At 47.7% G+C, this 17,963-nt stretch overlaps 1 protein-coding gene across 1 annotated transcript in view; it reads left to right on the top strand.

Annotated features, from left to right (window-relative positions):
* The window catches only part of FANCD2 (FA complementation group D2), a 60,115-nt gene extending 42,808 nt beyond the window's left edge, over positions 1–17,307 (top strand). The window contains exons 33-43 of the mRNA XM_078876383.1: positions 3,880–4,010; positions 4,242–4,341; positions 5,006–5,128; positions 6,161–6,254; positions 8,301–8,372; positions 8,837–8,875; positions 9,419–9,493; positions 10,680–10,754; positions 12,157–12,303; positions 14,109–14,222; positions 16,251–17,307. Of these exons, the coding sequence (XP_078732509.1) occupies positions 3,880–4,010; positions 4,242–4,341; positions 5,006–5,128; positions 6,161–6,254; positions 8,301–8,372; positions 8,837–8,875; positions 9,419–9,493; positions 10,680–10,754; positions 12,157–12,303; positions 14,109–14,222; positions 16,251–16,286 (1,006 nt within the window). The 3' untranslated portion in view covers positions 16,287–17,307. The remainder of the gene's footprint in view (positions 1–3,879; positions 4,011–4,241; positions 4,342–5,005; positions 5,129–6,160; positions 6,255–8,300; positions 8,373–8,836; positions 8,876–9,418; positions 9,494–10,679; positions 10,755–12,156; positions 12,304–14,108; positions 14,223–16,250) is intronic.
* Positions 17,308–17,963: the final 656 nt, after the last annotated feature.

The following is a 17,963-nucleotide window of genomic DNA, read 5'->3' as shown; positions in this document are numbered from 1 at the left end:
CAGCTCGTCTTGGGATATCTTTGGCTAAACCTTTGTTCGTTACCAGAGTGTCGAGTAGTTTAATTGACTCGTTGACCGAAACCCTCATGAACAGAGAAGTCACATCAAAACTTACGAGAATATCATTAGGGTTAAGATTAATATATTTGATTATATTTATGAAATGTTCAGAGTTTTTGATAAACGAAGAGGTCCTACCGATGTAGGGCTGTATTTGTTTCGTTACGTATTGTGCTAATTTGTACGTGGCAGAGCATATTGTACTAACTATGGGTCTTAATATGACATCAGGTTTGTGAATTTTTGGTACACATAAAGTCTTGGTGGTTTTGATGCCCTTGGTTTGATCAGGTATTGCTCTTCCTTGGGAATTGGTGACTTGGCAATGATTGCCATTGTTTTACGTTCCAAGGTGCTGGTTGGGTCTTGTTTAATTTTAAGGTAGGTACCTTCATGGAGTAAATCTTTGATTTTATTATCATAGTCCTCACGAGGCATCACAACAGTTGATCGGCCCTTATCAGCAGCAAATATTTGGATATCTTCGTCGTAAATCTTGTGGCTTGGCTCTCCAACACCGGTGTGCTGTACTGGTGACGAATTGGCATGTTCTGTTTATGTGACAACCCTTAATAGTTGGCTGTGTCAGGTGGTGGTGGGTTTTAACGACACATTTATATATTTACGTGATCTAACCCAAAAAAAACTTCTTGTGGATGATATTGGTCGCGAAAGCCTACATGTTCAGAAGGGGTATTGTTGCCAGCACCATGTCCTGCCACCCCTGTCTCCTTTATACTGATCCTTACAGGCAGGAATGCGTGTTCGATTAAGGCTGAGTTGACCGAGGGGTAGACCAGGAACGCTTTAAATTACACTTTCCGTTGATGTGTAATTCACAAAGGGATATTGAATCCATGTCACCAGAATCTTCGTGGAGTGTGCTAACCGCTGCCCCGCCACTCCTCACACAGCTTGCGCACTGCACACAGTTTGAATCAAATTGCCATGGGAATGTTTACGTGTGAGGATTTGTTTCAAGTGTGCAGTCTGTCATGTACATATTTATAATTTGACGAATACTCTTGCATTAATTTAGATATTTACTAAAATATTTCACTTTATTGAGAAAGTTTCATCTTTTGAGAGCGAAGGATGAGTGAAGTTTGTGCATTTAATTTGCATGAGAGATTCACTTTTCACGAGATAAAAACTATATATATTATTTACTAGCGGGAAGTACCTGGCGTTTTTTCCAGAACTTCTCTTAAAAACATAACATATGCATACACAAATACTAAGCTATTGTGAAAACACGGCGTGCCGTTTGTCCATTTGTCAACAAAATGATTAGAGGCTTGCAGAAGTCCAAAAAGTTATAGAAAGTGGGGGGTAAATAGTTGAGCTAAAAGGTTTCAGAAAATTGTTGACCGCCCCCCCCAAATACTCATACCCCCACGTAGGCATATATACCTACACACCCTACATTCAAGACTCTACAGTAGTATCTGGCTCTACAGTAGTATCTACTGACTCTATAGTCATTACTACTGACTGCAGCAGTATATCCTAACTGTAGTGGAATCTACTGACTACTATTATCTACTGGCTATAGTTGTATCTACCGACTCTATAGAAAAATCTAACGATTCTATAGCAGTAACTACTGACTCTGCAGTAGTATCTAATGACTACAGTAGTACCTACTGACTCTATAGTAGTGTCTATCGACTCTACTAGTATCTACTGACTATAGTAGTAACTACTAACTCCATAGTCGTGTTTTCTCACTGTATAATAGTATCTGCAGATTCTAGATTTGAAGTTTTTGTGACTGCAAGGAACCATACTCTTTGGTTTTTTCGGTAAAGTCACGTATTTATTTTTTATTTTATTTTTTCACCTACGTGACTTTACCGAAAGAACCAAAGAGTAGTATGTGCAGACTCTATAATAGTATCTGCAGACTCTATAGCTGTATCTGCGGACGATAGCAGTGTCTTCTGACTCTATGGTCATATCTAGTGACTCTGCAGCAGTATATCCTGACTTTTGTGGTATCTACTGACTGTAGTATTATCTACTGACTATAGTAGTATCTACCGACCCTACAATAGTATCTATAGTAGTAACTACTAACTCTATAGTAGCATCTACTGACTCTATATTAGTATCTACTGACTGTAGCAGCATTTACTGATCATAGAGGTATCTACTGACTGCAGTAGTAGCTACTGACTCTTTAGTCGTATCTACCGACTCTATAGTAGTAACTACTGACTCTATAGTAGTATCCGCTGACTATAGTAGTAACTACTAACGAGGTGGCACCTTGGCAGGCTGGGGCTGGGCCGCTACCCCATCCTCCCACCCCACCATCCCCCCCCCCCGCTCTACAGTAATTATCTACGGACTATAGTAGTAGCATCGTCGTATAGACCGACTCTAGAATAGCATATATCGACTCGATAATAATACTCACTTCACAGAGTGTAGTGGTGAGGCCTAGTCCCGTGTAGAGCCCCCAGCCTCGCCTAGATTGCCCAGCCGGCCGAGGTGGCACCTTGGCAGGCTGGGGCTGGGCTGCTATCCCGGCCCCTCCCACCGCCCACTCTACATTAGCATAACCTACAAACTCTATAGTAGTATCTACCTACTCTATAGTAGTATCTACCCACTCTATAGTCGTATATACCGACTCTAGAATAGTATACATCAACTCTATAATTATACTCACTTCACAGAGTGTAGTGGTGAGGCCTAGTCCTGTGTAGAGCCCCCAGTCTCGCCGAGATTGCCCAGCCGGCCGAGGTGGCACCATGGCAGGCTGGGCCGCTACCCAGGCGCCCCTGCCCCACCATCCCCCTGCCCGCTCTACAGTAGCTATCTACGGACTATAGTAGTAGCATCTACCGACTCTTTAGTAGTAATTGCACACTTTGGGGGGGGGGGAGGACATGACACTGATGAATCAACCTCAGCGTTGCGTGTATTTTTTTTAGCATTTTTAAACCGAATGGCAATTCCCCCCTCTCCCCAGCGAAGGCATGTGCGTTGCTAGGGGCAACCCCCAGTCAGCTGTGTCGCACATGCGCAGATGCATGCTTTGGCGCGCGCGCTCAGCGGCGTAATGTAATAAATAAATAATAATCGTTACAAATGGCTACTTTTAACTACTTAAGGTGACGGATGCGAAAATGGACAAGCGCCGGCTCACCACGGGGCCTATAGCATGGTACCTGGGTACTTTTTTTAAACGTCAACCCCACGGTTCGCGAGCCAAATCCTTCGCAAGTTTCGTCCACACACAGACAGACACACAGACAGACAAAAATAATGACGTTTATAGGTAAGATTATGACTTGTGTATTAAGAGATTATTTCTCTCGGTTTTTTCCACCATTTCATTTTCATTGTGGCAGCATTTCTAGTGGAACGACCACAGCAGCAAATAGGCGAGTTGACATTATTTTACCAATAGTGACGGTTTCTGCTTAACTTTGAACTTATCGGTGATTGCGCATTTCATTACACAGCGGCAAGGTCAGCCACTCTCTCGCGTGTGCTCTTTCACACGTGCGGGGCCGCGCGCCGACCTACGGGACAGACGCAATGTCGCGCTCGTCATTCGCGTGCCGACAAATTGGAAGGTCCTCAGGTTAAAATCTGACTTGCAAGGTCTCCTTAACCTATCATCCATCCAGGATCAATACATCGAGTATCGATCACGTGGGAAGTCGCAGCAGAGCCGTCAATCAGATTCGAGCGCCGATCCGCTCTCGTTTTGAGCGGTGCAGCACTCCGACCTTGATGTCAAGTGACGGCGCTGCAATTGTGCCCTCCTGTGGTCTCGTCGTCTTGTTTTCTTTTCCCCCTTAGCCACGCGTTTTCATACCTGCGGAACTTTTCTGCCACGGTCCCTTCGGGCGAGTTGGCGCTCACCCTCACTCGGCTGCTCATGGCGATGGCCAAGATGAGCCCGGAGCAGAAGGAACTACGCAAAGAAATCGGTAACGGCTTGTGGTGTTGCTTTCGTGACGTCGCAACTTTCGCACTTAAATTGCTCGCAAATTACTTAACCCTTTCACGTTCCGATGACGTACGTATGCGTCGTAAGTTTTTCTTCCAATTTCGTTCCGATGACATACGTATCGGCGAGGATGATGATGATGATGCCATGATGATGATTTTATTGTATGTGTGTGTGCCGTGCCTGGCCCCTCCCACCTTCCCCTCCCCAGTATCCGTCGCACTGGGGTTTTTGAAGCAGCACTGGGTAGGGCCCACGGGAGAGCGGGAGAAGGGAAGTAACTACTCCAAGGCCTTGGAAGGCTTGCTCTGGTGAGACTGTAGTTATTGTATCCCTGATTGAAAGCTTGCTCTGTTGAGACTGTGGTGATTGTATCCCTGATTGAAGGCTTGCACTGGTGAGACTATGGTGATTGTGTCTTTGATGGAAGGCTTCCTCTGGTGAGACTGGTCGTTGTATCCGTGATGTGAATGAGACCTCAATTCCTGCGGACAGCCGAACCGATCTACATCCCAGTAGTACCGCGCGTCGTTCTGCATGATGTCCGACGTTTTGCTCCTCGACGCGAGATCAGCGAGGTATTGTGGTTTATTTGTGTGACGGTGAGCAAGGGAGTGCGGTGTGGCCAGGGAGGGGTGGTAGGCGGGCGGCTCCCACCGTCGTGGAAAATGCTTTTCTAACCTGGCTATCGCCTCATGAAGCTGGTTGTATTTTACCAGTGAAACATCGTACTCAAATTCTAAATGTTGCGGCTTTACTCTCCAACACACCGGTGTGATGAACTAGTAACTAATTGACACGTTTTGTTTACGTGAAAAACCTTCCTAATTGGGCGTGGCGGGTTAACGACACATTGATATTTACGCGATCTAACCCAACAAACCTTGATTATGGATAATATTGGTCGCGATAGCCACCTACTTACTACGTGTTAAGCTGCTACCGTCCGCTGTCCCCCCTTTGACGACGGCGCAGCATCTATCTGGACAGCTGTGAGAACGTGCTGGACGCGATAGAGGACATCGCTATCAAGGGCGTCACGGAGCTCGTCCACGTGGACAAGGACGGCCACTCGGCCACCTACCCCACGCTCACCAGGTCACCGCACGTCCGGGGGGGCGACCCACGGCCCCTGGCCATGACCGTTACGATGCACGGTTCCCCGCGGCGTTTTCACAATCGTGATGTCTACTGGAGCAATCCGATGAGCTATAAAGCTCATTTTCACACGTGTCCAGTAGGGGGCGGGTCCGAATGTTACAACAACAAACAATGTGAAAACACGATAGGATTGCAAATTATAGGAAAGGTAAGCAAATCACATGAAAATCAAAAACGAAACTATTTTTATTCTTGATTTGAAGCTTTCGTGACTGCAGGAATCCATACTCTTTGATTCTTTCGGTAAAGTGACATTTTATTTTACCAGGTAATGCCCAAGCGACCTCACCACAAATGATAGCTCAACGAAGTGGCTGATTATGTGGAAATTTATAGCAAATGATGTAAACGCACGTTTACGTGTTTAATCAGTCAGTAGGTGAATGGGTTTCATATACGTTTCAGCTTCTTCATTTGCATTGTAGCTAAATCGTCCGCTGCGGGGAGATGGGCTTGCTAGTTAAGAACAAGTAAAACAATACAAGAGGACAAGTAAAGATAAACTGAGCCACACACCAGGGCCATGCCGAGCCAGCCTGGCACGGCTCGGGAGGTTTTATTTTATTTTTTCCCCTCCACTGCAGAAGCTGAAGCCTCTGTCGTCGTAACGCACCAAATGAGTGGAGACCACGCGTAGCCGACATGGGGGACGCTGCGTTCGCACTGCACACCGAACCGAAGTTGCACGCCAACTAACGCGTCACTTAACCCCTGCCTCTCGGGGGCCCTGCTTTTGCCCCCTTAGCCAGATGTCTTGTACGTACGTCTGCATGTATGTACGCTGAACTTCTTTTGCACCGTACGTAGCCAACCCATTGCTAATCAGAGATGTGCGAGGGTCGAAGGACAAATTGGAGATATCCACTCGTACCGTGAGGGGCCACATGCGCTTGCGCGGTGTCGGATGTTGTCAGTGGGAGAGGGCGTTGTCTGAAGTGTCACTGCTGTGCGCTGTGTCGCGTCGCACAGGGCCGTGTTTGGAATCTTCTACCGGGTCGTGATGGAGCGGCTCGAGAAGGCCGTCAAAGCGATTCCTGCGGGACGATCCACCGACTCGGACGAGGTGACGAGGGCACCGAGCAACGCTACTTAACCCGCTACGAAGAAGGGCTGTTGCCCTTGAATATCACCTGTTGTGCATTTTTTATTCTTCTAAGGCCACACTTTGTTGTTGATTAATGTGTTGCGTTTATTTCAAAGGATGCATGCGTTTTATAGAGCTCCTTGTGTGTGTGTGTGAGTGCATTATTGTTCTGCACGATTGGTCCTATCCTGTGCATTACTTAGGGAATGCCAGGGAAAGTCTTAAGCACAAAAGTTACGAACAACGTTCAATAATGCAACGGTCCATTATGTCCTAGACGCAGCACACCGCTTCAGAGTCGGCTGAATGTGAAACGAGTTTGTTTATTTTTTCTTTGACCTGTAAGTATTTCGCCCAAGTGTAAATTAGCAATGCAAACATCTGTTGCCTCCTGCCTCCTCCGATTGGAAATGCAACACCGCAGATGTGTTGTCAATTATTCAAGTTCCACCGTTGGATGACGTTATGGAAAAACACCATGCTGTGTCGTGGTGTAATGGTTGGCGCACGCCGTGCTTGCAATTTAAATCTCGCCGGTACCAATCTCCCGGCGCGGCAGTTGAATCGACTGTGCGAGTTTATTAAATTTTCCCTGCCGCCGCCTCTGTCCACCCAGCGGGGTAAACGGTTTTACTGCGGTTAGGTCGATTGGCAGGACGTGTGCGAGTGGGGTAAAGTGTGGGTACTCCCACCCCTTCCAAGATGTTCTGGCCAGTGTGAGAGAGTCGGCTAAAAGAGTTGGAAGAGGGAATCACTGTGGCGAGAAGTTAACTGCCTCGCCTGGTATGCAGGAGGTCGTGGGTTCGATCCCGACCCTGATGCCCGCTCTATATTTAGAGTCTGCATGTTCTCCCCGTGGTCACGTGGATTTTTCTCCGGGTCCTCTGGTTTTTCCCTCCAAATTTAGAATCAACATGCTTTTAGAGTATTTGGCTGCTATAGATTTCCACGCGATAAGCCACTTCGCTGAGCCAGGTCACTTCTGACACAGAGCTATGTAGTTAGATTGGGCCTTACCTGGTACCCTGGAAAATGCCCACTTGAGATGGAGGCCCTTCCTCTTCTATAGCAGTGGTGTGAGCGAATTATTGCAGGGCTGCACCTTTACCGGTTAAGCGGCAATGGGGCCTCTCCGTGTGTGCACCGAGTGTATCTGGTCGCATGCCTTTGGGACGTCTGTTCTTGGCGCAGTGCTCATGACTGTGCCAGGTTTCACACAGCCATTGGATTTCCAACAACTGTCCAGCGTTGAGTTAATAATTTACAGGCTGCTCGTCAATCCTCTGCTGGATGAAGGCGTCCCCGTGCCGTGCTGTTGGTCGTACGGTTTGGGGGAAGCGAGGCATCCAGGATCATATAGGATGTCGCTCACCACCGCTGTTAGCCAGGGATGGGAGTGAAACTCGGGTCGCTGGGTTTAGACAGCTTCCACTGGGGGGTCCCCTGAGCCAGACCGTCACAGGGCAATGGGATGGTTGAGATGAGATGCGATGTCAATTGTAGGCGCTTTGAGATCCTGAAGCATTTCACTACTCTACAACTGCTAATCCTTATCCATTTTTGTTGGCAGGTTTCTGTGAACAAATACTGTACACGTATTAAAAAACGAATCTTGGGGCAGCAGGGTGGCACGGTTGGTAACGTAGATGGTAACGTAGGTGGTAACGCTTGTGCGCAGAATGTAGAACCTGGTTTCAATACCTGCGTGGAGTTTGTACGTTCTCTCTCCCCCTGTTCTGCATGCATTTGCTCCAATGGCGAAAAACGCACACACAGCGTTACCAGTATTGGCCAAAACATCCAAATCCTGAACAATTACCCACAAATGACTCGACTGGGATCGCACGCCGCAGCAATAACTGCAGCAACATCATCCCCCTCCCTAACTGCGAAAACTTGGCAGGACCCTCCCGGATGTAGAGTCTTGAGACTCGGCTGAGGCTTTCCTGGCTAAACAGGTGTATTGATAAAATAATGATAATAAAATAATGGCTGTTACATTATTGTGTTGTTTTATCTTGCCAGGTGCAAGAGGCTCTGCTGATGCGGTGGAGTGCAGGCGTCCGGAACTTCCACATGCTCGTCAACCTCATCAAGGTCGAGCCACTCGTCCGCACCAATCCACTCGTCGCTGCACACCGCACCCACGGCCGCATTTCCCCTGAATCAGAATCGGATTTTTTTTTTACTTGAGAATCCAATGAGCCATGAAGCTCTTTTTCGCAGATGTCCAGTGTGGGGGCTGGTCAGTCAAGGAGGGGCCCGGGACGGGTTCAGATCTTGCTCGTCAACCGATGTTTGCCGGGATTCGAACTCGGGTCGCAGGGTTTGCAGCGCAGCGTGCTTAACGATAGGCACCGCCCGCTTGCTTCCCAATATAGCAGGTTCATGTTAAATAGTGACTGAAGTTGTTTTTATAAATTATGTAAAGCACACCAGTGTTGTTTAATCCCTCCGGAATCCCTCACGGACAAACTACAATCAGTTTCACTTCGCCATCTCAATCACACAAATGTGAGCCGAGCGCACTTATGCATTCTGTGTGCACTTCTGTTTCCTAGACTTTTGATGGAAGACAGAGTCTCAGAGTTTGCCTAAAGGTGAGTCCAGGTACATGCAGCATTGCATCTCCTCCTCTAACCAAGGAGGTAATAGGCGCTAACCGCTGGTGTTTTATTGCTAATGGTTACCTATCACCGTGGTGGGATGGCTAACAATTGCAAGCAGATGAGACAGCTCTGATATTTGGAAGTAATTCCTACAGAATAATAATGCTTTCGTTTTCTACGTGCGTCATTCATGCTCCCATGACGCCGTAGATTGATTATACATTAGGACCAAATCTCATGTACAGCCACTGCTCTGCTCGCAAGAAACTTTATTAATCAGCCAAATTTCTCAAACGGTAGCCTCCTGAAAAGTGAGAAGAAAAAAGAACAGGAACGTTCTTGAGGCTCAGTGAGGCCATTGCATCTCGACGACGACGATGACGACGACGACGACTCGCCGCCGTTATGAGCACCAGCGCCTGCGGCGACACCGTCATTGTTACCACCATTGTCACCATCGCCCCTGTTGTTGCTGGCCCTCGCGTGACGTCACACACGTCTTGTCGCCGTCTCTCTTCACCCCCCCGTTTGCAGTACGGTCGCCTGTTTGTGGAGGCCTTCCTTAGAAAAGGAATGCCACTGCTGGATTGCACCTTCAAAAAGCACAAGGTCGGTGGGAAACCGGCAAAGGCACTCGGGCATTACGTGCCGCGTGAATAATTTATTCCCATTGTGCCTTGCGCCCATTTTTTTTTCTTTCTGCGTTCCCCCCCACCCCCCACCAAAAGCGGATGGATTTTTGCATTCATATCCCGAGATGTTTACGCCGTTTAACCTTGTCCACAAAGCTCGTGACAATGATAAAAGGACCCGTGCGAGAAAAGTTTACGGCCGAATGAATTATCGACTGTTTTTGACGGGGGTGTGTTGTGAGTGGATAGAAGAACATGTGCGCAGAACTGTAAAAATGCGTTCTTGCCACGCGTACAGACATCAACTATTTTTAATTTCAACAGGTAAGGCCCACTGAGCTGTATATTTTCCCGTGTTGCGAGTTTATCAGCCTCGGGCCGATGATGCTTTTAATTCGATGCCGACGTGGGCTACGCATGATGTTCTAAGCTTCGTTGGTGGCTTACGCATGTGGCGTTGAGGAGGTGCTTCTATGCCCTTGCTCGCCAGGAGAAGGTGTTGCAGCAAGCGGACTATTCGCCATTTGTTTCTATCTGTATGGGGATAGAGCGTTGCCCCCTCGTGAGCATGGGTTTTCTCCAGGGTGCTCCGGTTTTAATAATAATAGAATGTATAACGTGCGCAATGTTGCTGACCAAAGAAGCAATTCTCAGGTGCGGAGCCGAGCTGAGTGTCAGATCACGCCGCACGGTCCAGTGAGACTCGGTGGTTAAATGTCGAGCTGAAGAGATGTGCCTTTAGATGGTTTTTGAACGAATAAAATTATTGATCGTTAAAGATGTGAAGAGGGATGGCATTCCAGATGATGGGGGCTGCGACGGAGAAATGACGAGAAGCAACTTTTCTCCCGCATTTGTTAAGTTAAACACTCATCATTCATGAGCTGAAAACATCTCACAAATAAAAGGCGAATGTAGCTGGAGCAGGACCCTCTTGAAAAAGTGTGGCTCCTTGATAAATAAATTATTATGAGGTAACAACGACACTTAAAATTTCTTCAGGACGGAATATATTCAAATTCCACAGTCTGTGCCAGAGCATGGAACTCCAAAACGACCGTTAAACGTGCAGGCTGCTTCATCTGTAAAGTGTTTGGCTGTGCAAATTTGTATGCGTGCGTATGTGCGTGCGTATGTGCGTGCGTATGTGCGTGCGTGCTCAGGACGAAGTGAACGGTTTGCTCAAGAACCTTCAACTGAGCACACGGCAGCTACACCACATGTGTGGTCACTCCAAGGTAACGGCTAAGGAACCATCACTGTGCCCGGATTCATCACTTAGAATGGACCCCGTGGATTCCCACCTGGGAATCAATCTCTGCACGTTGCATGGTCGTTGGGTTCGCGCGTGACCCCTGCAGCTGCTGGCACTGCGATGCAACTCAATGTTAAAAACGGCATTCTTGAACCAAATCACGACCCTGAATCGTGGGGGACGGGGCAGGTGGGGGGTGGGTGCGAATCGTTTGATGTCTCCGTCGTGTCCTTCTAACCCACGCCGGCCACCATCTCGGCATGTTCTAGAGGTTTTTTGTTTTTTTTGTACAAATTCCTAGTGCACTCCCTCCTGTAATCGACCTCACAAACATTTTTTTTTATTTTACCAGATAAGGCCCACTGGGCTATATAGCTCTATTTCAGAAGCGACCTGGCTATCACAAATGATAGCTCAACGAAGTGCCTTATTACGTGAATGCAGTTTATAGCAGCCAAATACTCTAAACTCACGTTTATAAATGTGGAGGGAAAAACAGGAGGACCCGGAGAAAAATCCACACAACCACGGTGGGACAGACACGCAGACTCCAAATATACAGCAGGCTTCAGGGTCGCGATCGAACCCACGACCTCCTGCATACCAGGCGAGGGAGTTAACATCTCACTACCATATCGCCCAAACTTGGCAGCCTAGCACACATGCACGTGACCAGAAGACGTCGCTCAATCAGTTCTTTGTGAATCGCTTTTGGGACCGCAAAGCACCGTAGCATATAGAATAGCTCGCGGGGGGGAGGAGGCGGCGGACGGTTAATATAGTCACTTGCGTACTTGATGCGTTTTAAAGAGCAGTTTCTCGTAAGCCATCTATTTTTCCGAGATCAAGGTGTCTTCTTGGCCAAATCCGTTGATGCCACGCAGCACTTCGCCGACGCTTTCCACCCCTCTGCCAGATCCCACAGCTGCCACGCAGCAGACAACACAGCGACCTCCACGCTGTGCCCTGACAGTCTCCCACCACCCTGCTCTTAGCTCTCTTCCCCTCAGTCTCCGTACTCATGGAGACCATTAAAGTTGTCCGTCTGCCTCTCTTGGCAATCGAGCCTGCCCCATCCTGCACACGTCCCACCCATATCTCCAACACTCACCGGCCACGTATTCTCCCATACTTCTGAATTTATTATTTTGTCTCGCCACGAAATTCCCAGCATCTGTCTTGGACAGCTGTGCTCAAATGGCAGCAACTTCTCTTTGAGCTGCCAAGTGAGATCCCCGATCCACACAGGGATGCAGATCACACCCCTGCCTGGTGTTTGCTATCCCTCCCCTCCCCTCGCCCGCCCACCCGCCTGCCTGCCTCATTAATTAACCCACTCCTTCATATATCCTTGTCCCCGCTTTCCCCCGCTCCCTCCCGTGCAGGTGAACCACAACGTGAACCTCATGAATTGCGTGCCCCAGCTGAAGCGCACGCTCGAGTCGTTTGTCTACCGTGTCAAGGCCATGCTCACCGTGAACAAGTGCCACGAGGCTTTCTGGATCGGCAACCTCAAAAACCGCAACCTGCACGTGAGGACCTCTTCCTGCGATGCCGGCCGCGCTCCCTGCTTAGTTTGTCAGTTTTGTTCAAACTGGGCGTTCAACCGCGTGTTCAACGTGGTGTTGGCACAGTGGAGAGCACGTTTAGTGCATCTTCCAATCATCTCAGTATACCCACGGCACCCGGGTCTGTCCCGTGACCTCCTGCCAGCAGCGAACCTTTGACACCTTCACGCGATAGCCTTAAAGTGCATCTAGCACGGCACAACCACCGTGGTGACATCACTGCTGCTTCGTGGTGAACGCCGGTTGTTGTCAACCAGGGTGTGGTTGGATGCTGCCACCGCGGTGTAAATCGGTAGCGCCACTGGGCTTGCTTACCAGAGTTTGCCTGTTCAATATAATCTCCGCCTGCCCCCCCTCCGGCCCCGTCGCTTGTTTCCTCCCAGAAGTACGACCAGTTAGGCACGGCGGTGAGTCTATGGGAGGTCACGAGTGGAGGGGGGGGTAGATTTTGAGTACTCCCACCTATTCTAAAACGTCTGGCCACCGTGAAAGAGGAGACCAAGTACGCTCCAGAGGAGCTCGCTTTAGTGGAGGCACTGCCGCTAGCAGTGGCGAGAGCAAGCAATTGCAGGGCTGTGCCTTTATCCCGTTGTAGTTGATGTTTGTCAAAGTGTCTCTTTAAGGCGCTATGGTGGTGAGATGTTAACTACCTCACCTGGTATAAGGGAGGTCGTGGGTTCGATCCTGACCCTGACGATGCTAGTTGTAGATTTGGAGTTTGCGTGTCTCTATCCCTGTGGTCGCGTGTATTTTTCTCAAGGTCATCTGGTTTTTCCTTCCGCATTTAGAATAGACATCACGTGTTCATAGTATTTGGCTGCTATACATTTCCACATTATGATAAGCCAGATCGTTGAGCTATCATTTGTGGCCAGGTCACTTCTGAAAAGAGCTACATAGCTCATTGGGTCTCGCCTGGCAAAGTAAAAAATAGTTATATTTTTTTAGTTTAATAAACATCAGCCAGTGCCCGTCTCCTATGGTGGCCCTGATCCAGGGGTGTAAATTTCACATTTGTATTTGTGGGGGGCCAGGTCATTTGTAGGATGACCACTGTACAGCCATAGGACTAATCACCATTGACCTCACACATGTTTCGACACCCTGTAGGGGAGGATGGGCTGGGTCGATAGTTTACCAGGATTCGAACTTGTGACCTTTCCCTTTGTCAGATGAAATTTCTACCGCAGATCTGCCCAGCCCTGCGTGGTTTTGAATGGGCCCAAGTTAATGAAGTTAATCATAAGGGGCGCCGCAGTGGCGAGATGTTTTCTCCCTCGCCTGGTATACAGCACTGTATATTTTGAATTTGCATGTTCTCCCTGTGGTCCTCCGGTTTCTCCCCCCACATTTACAATCGACGTGCGTTTAGAGTATTTGGCTGCTAGAAATTTCCACGTGATGAGCCACTTCGTTGCGCTATCATTTGTGGCCAGGTCGTTTCTGAAAAATAACTTTTTATCTCAGTGGGCCTTACCTGGTACAATCAATCCAGTTAAATAGTTAATGTGCGTGTTCATGCTCACATGGATTGAACCAAGATCGCCCGATTTTCTTTTATCCTAAATCGCGATGTTTCTGCCGTCAATATAACTTCTCAAGGGCCACGTGTAGTTGCGTGCCGTGTTGTCATTCAATGGCTGGCCCGCATGTCGTTTTGCTTTTCATTGCTTCGTTCGTCATAGAGCGAGTTGGTGTCTCTCGCGATGTGGCGTCTGCAGAAAGCCGATTGATTCGCGTAAAAACTGTTTCCCCGTTGTCTGGTGCAGGGCGAGGAGATATTGTCTCAGAATATAATGCAGACGGACAAGGGTGAAGAATCTGAAACGGAGGCATCGGTGCTTGCAGAAGACGATGATGATGAAGATGAAGAGATGCCAGAGGTGACACGATTCATAATTAAAGAAACCAAATTAATTGTTAGTCTTCCCTTGTTTAATACCCGAGGCGCGTATCAATTTAAAATCGCCTGAAATGCATCGCTAATGCTCGTCAGATCTCAGAAGCTAAGCAGCGCTGAGCCTGGATAGTGCTTGAGTGGGTGACTACTATGTGTGTCATTTTATAATAGGCTGCTGTGGGGGTTAGCGGTACTGTACTATGCCACCACATCTATGCTCCGCCTTCACTAAGGAGCATAAACCATCACGTGAACGCCAGTCATCCTCGCAGCGGCTCATCCAGCAGTAGGTTGACCAAAAGGGTTGTCACCTTCTTTGGGCAAATATACAACATGCACATTTTTCTCGAGGAATGTTGAACTTTTCTGCATTCCAATTTTCAATTGTGCATACATCTTGACTTAAAGCTTTCGTGACTGCAGGAATTCATATTCTTTGGGTCTTTCGGTAAAGCCACGTAGATAGAAAAAATAATACAAATAATAACAATATCACTACGTTTCGATCGCAACACAAGCCATCGTCATCAGGTGGAAAAGAGGGGGAAAGCTGCTGACACAGGCTGTTTATGAAGGTTTAGAGATGGGCGGGGCAGCTAATGTTAATAAAGGAGAGGTCACCGTACCCGGCAGTAGATCTACCCCAATCAAAGAGCTGTTTATAAAGGTTAAGAGATGCTTGTAAATGTAAGCTCGGAGAGAGCTCGGAAAGAGCCATCGCCACGTGGAGGTGGAAAAGGATGGCAAGCCACCATTAACTAACATAACGGTGGCTGTGTTAGTGAATGTCACTCAGAAACAAAGCTATGGGGGCGTCCTCTGGTCTAACACCGTTTTGAGACTAGGCTCAAAAGAAAGCTGTCTCTGGTGTGGACCAATCAGTTTCAAAGACAATGCATTCAGTTTGGTGTTTTAACATCTTAACACCTGTTTTGTTGCTGGAAAAAGGGGAAACCTATTCTCATATTTTGGTACTGGCAAAGGAGGTCCTATGATGATGCTTTATAAAGGTTGACATGCTCACATTGACATGCCAATCTCCCGCAATAAAATGGCCACCCCCACAGCTTCGTTTCTGAGTTACATTCACAAACACAGCCACCGTTAGCTGTGTTAGTTAATGGCGGCTTGCTTTTTGATTGGTGTAGACCTACTGCCGGGCACGGAGACCTCTCCCACATTAACATTAGCTGCCCCGTCCATCTCTAAACCTTCATAAACAGCCTGCCTCAGCAGTTTTCCCCCTCCTTTTTCACCTGATGACGATGGCTTGTGTTGCGATCGAAACGTCGTGATATTGTTTATATTTTTATAATTTTTGTCTATCTACGTGGCTTTACCGAAAGACCCAAAGAATATGTGCATACATCATCATAGGCTACCCCTCGCAATTGAGGATGATTGTTTTCCATAGAAAAGTTGGTTTATCTATGGGTCCGAAGATGGCTGAAGAGACCAATCTGGGATTGACAGATTCTGGCGCAGCTTGGGCACACGTGTCCAGAACGAGTGTTGTGTGGAACTGCAGCAGTAAGTCGGGCTACAGCGTTGCTGTTTACCCCATTCCCACTTTTCCTCTTCCTGATTCTGCTGTTGAGTTTCAATTTGTTTGGATCCCTGAAATAGGTGATCCTGGGCTAGAGTCTACCATGAGTTAGTGTCGATGGAGCACTTGTTCATGTTGGCCTTGAGGACATCCTTGAAGCGCTTTCTCTGCCCGCCTCTTGAACGCGCACACCACGGCGAAGCTGGGAGTAGAAGATTTGCGTCGTACAGTGGAGGGTTACCTTTGCAGCTGCGTAGAGACTGCGTCTAGTCCAGGGGTTGTCAACCTAAATAACGAAGAACGATTTTTTTAATAGGTAAAAAAAATATTTCAAGGTCGCGCAATGCACGTGAATACGAGAGACGGTGGTCGGTCCTTAATAAATAATGTCACGAAGCAGCCCACAAAGAGCCGCTTCACCGACCGACGTACGAACTGACTCCGCCGTCCCCTGTTTGTGTCCAGAATGCAGAAGAGGAATTCCTGAGCGACGAGTACTGACTTGGCTCTCTTCGGCGTTGGATCGCCGATTGCTCACGTTCTCCATCACACATTGAGGCGGAGACTGCAACAACGATTGTGTTTTGTTTGTTTATTTGTTTTCGACTGAGGCAACGGCAGTGACCCACGTGCCCTGCCCGAGAACGGTGCACTTGGCAGGATGCTGCTGCTTGACGCACTTGGCTAAGTGGTGCGGGGTGGTGGGAGGGCGTGGGTTGGTGGCCGGGAGCGGGCGCCTTCCTTTGCCGTTTGTTGGGGAGGTTCGCGGTGCGAAGCCACCGGCCGCCCTGGTTAATACCGCACGCAGTCAGATTCGCAGTGGCGAACTTTAAAGGTCCTGCAAAGTTATTCGTGAAATGTTATAAATTACTCGCAGATTACTTTATTGGAGGAAATAAATAAAAAACATCATTGATTTTTTTTTTTATCTCGGTTATCTTTTCACGGAAGTCGTTGCTTACCCGTTGTAATCTTCGCAAGTGTCCACTTAACCGTTATCTTTACGGACACCATCCTTGTTCTAAACATGACCTTTATCTGCCAGGGTCAAAGCAGGGACTACTTAATTAAAATACATTTCACATTTATTGCATGAGCGATTGGCTTCGTTAAAATACAGAGATACTTGTAATTAATCTTTATTAAAAAAAATTGCTTTATACTCTTATGCTCATGTTGCACCTCCGATTATCACGGTTGGCTACATACGTTGCAAAAGATGTTCAACATACATACGTATGTTATGCCTTAAGTACTGAACACGTGATTGCAAACTTTTGGTTATATGCTGCATATCGTTGCCTTTTTTTTTCACGACATGGTAATTGCTGTCATGTTTAAAATAGTTATTTTTTACATTTAATGCGCGGATTTAAACGTAGTGTGACAAAAACCGTGCACTTCGCGGACAGTTTAAAATAAAAATTGAAAACGTCACTGATGCATCCTTTACAAGTTTGCATTTTCCATTCCTTTATTACCAGTAAAAAATAATTGTACGTTTTCACGACGGATAACTAGTTGACAGCCGTTTCGTCAAACCTCCCGTCTCATCATCACTATCATCCACGACACCCCGCACCTCCGATTGGCACATTTGTCTTCGCACGGTGCGAAAGAAGGTCAACTTACGTACGTACGTACATACAAACCACGGAGCTTGAGTCCGATATGTTCCACGCTGGTCAGTGTGGGTTGCTGAACAGCAGAGGTGGGGAGGGGGGGGTTAGACCAGATCAGATGTCACTCACCAATGATGTTAGCCATGACCAGGCGTCAAAGTCGGCTACCAAGTTCATATCACTGTGTGCTAACCACTGTGCCACTGCTCTGGCCGCCCTCGTCAAGCTTGTGAGAGAGTTTTCCGCACGGTTTTGCTACAGCATACACTGCCATTCATTCATAAGTGATATTCATAACAGTGATATTCATAATTGTTATACAGGACAGCCTCCCTCAATCCTGGGTCTTTCAAGGATAGGCCTCGCATGGGATATTTGGCAAATTTCTTTACAGGTATTATTTTGTGTGGGCGGAGGAGACGGGAATGCCGGGATAAACCCCCACGCGTATTCGGGGAGAAATTGTAACTCGACACGGTGTATACGAAACCCGGTTCATTACCGTGGGCCGGTCCCATCGGGTATCACCCTCTACACGATCCTCTTGATTGAGGCA

The sequence above is a fragment of the Lampetra fluviatilis genome, chromosome 44, assembly GCF_964198595.1.
Source record: "Lampetra fluviatilis chromosome 44, kcLamFluv1.1, whole genome shotgun sequence".
NCBI lineage: Eukaryota > Metazoa > Chordata > Hyperoartia > Petromyzontiformes > Petromyzontidae > Lampetra > Lampetra fluviatilis.
This window is presented reverse-complemented; position numbering and strand designations above follow the sequence as displayed.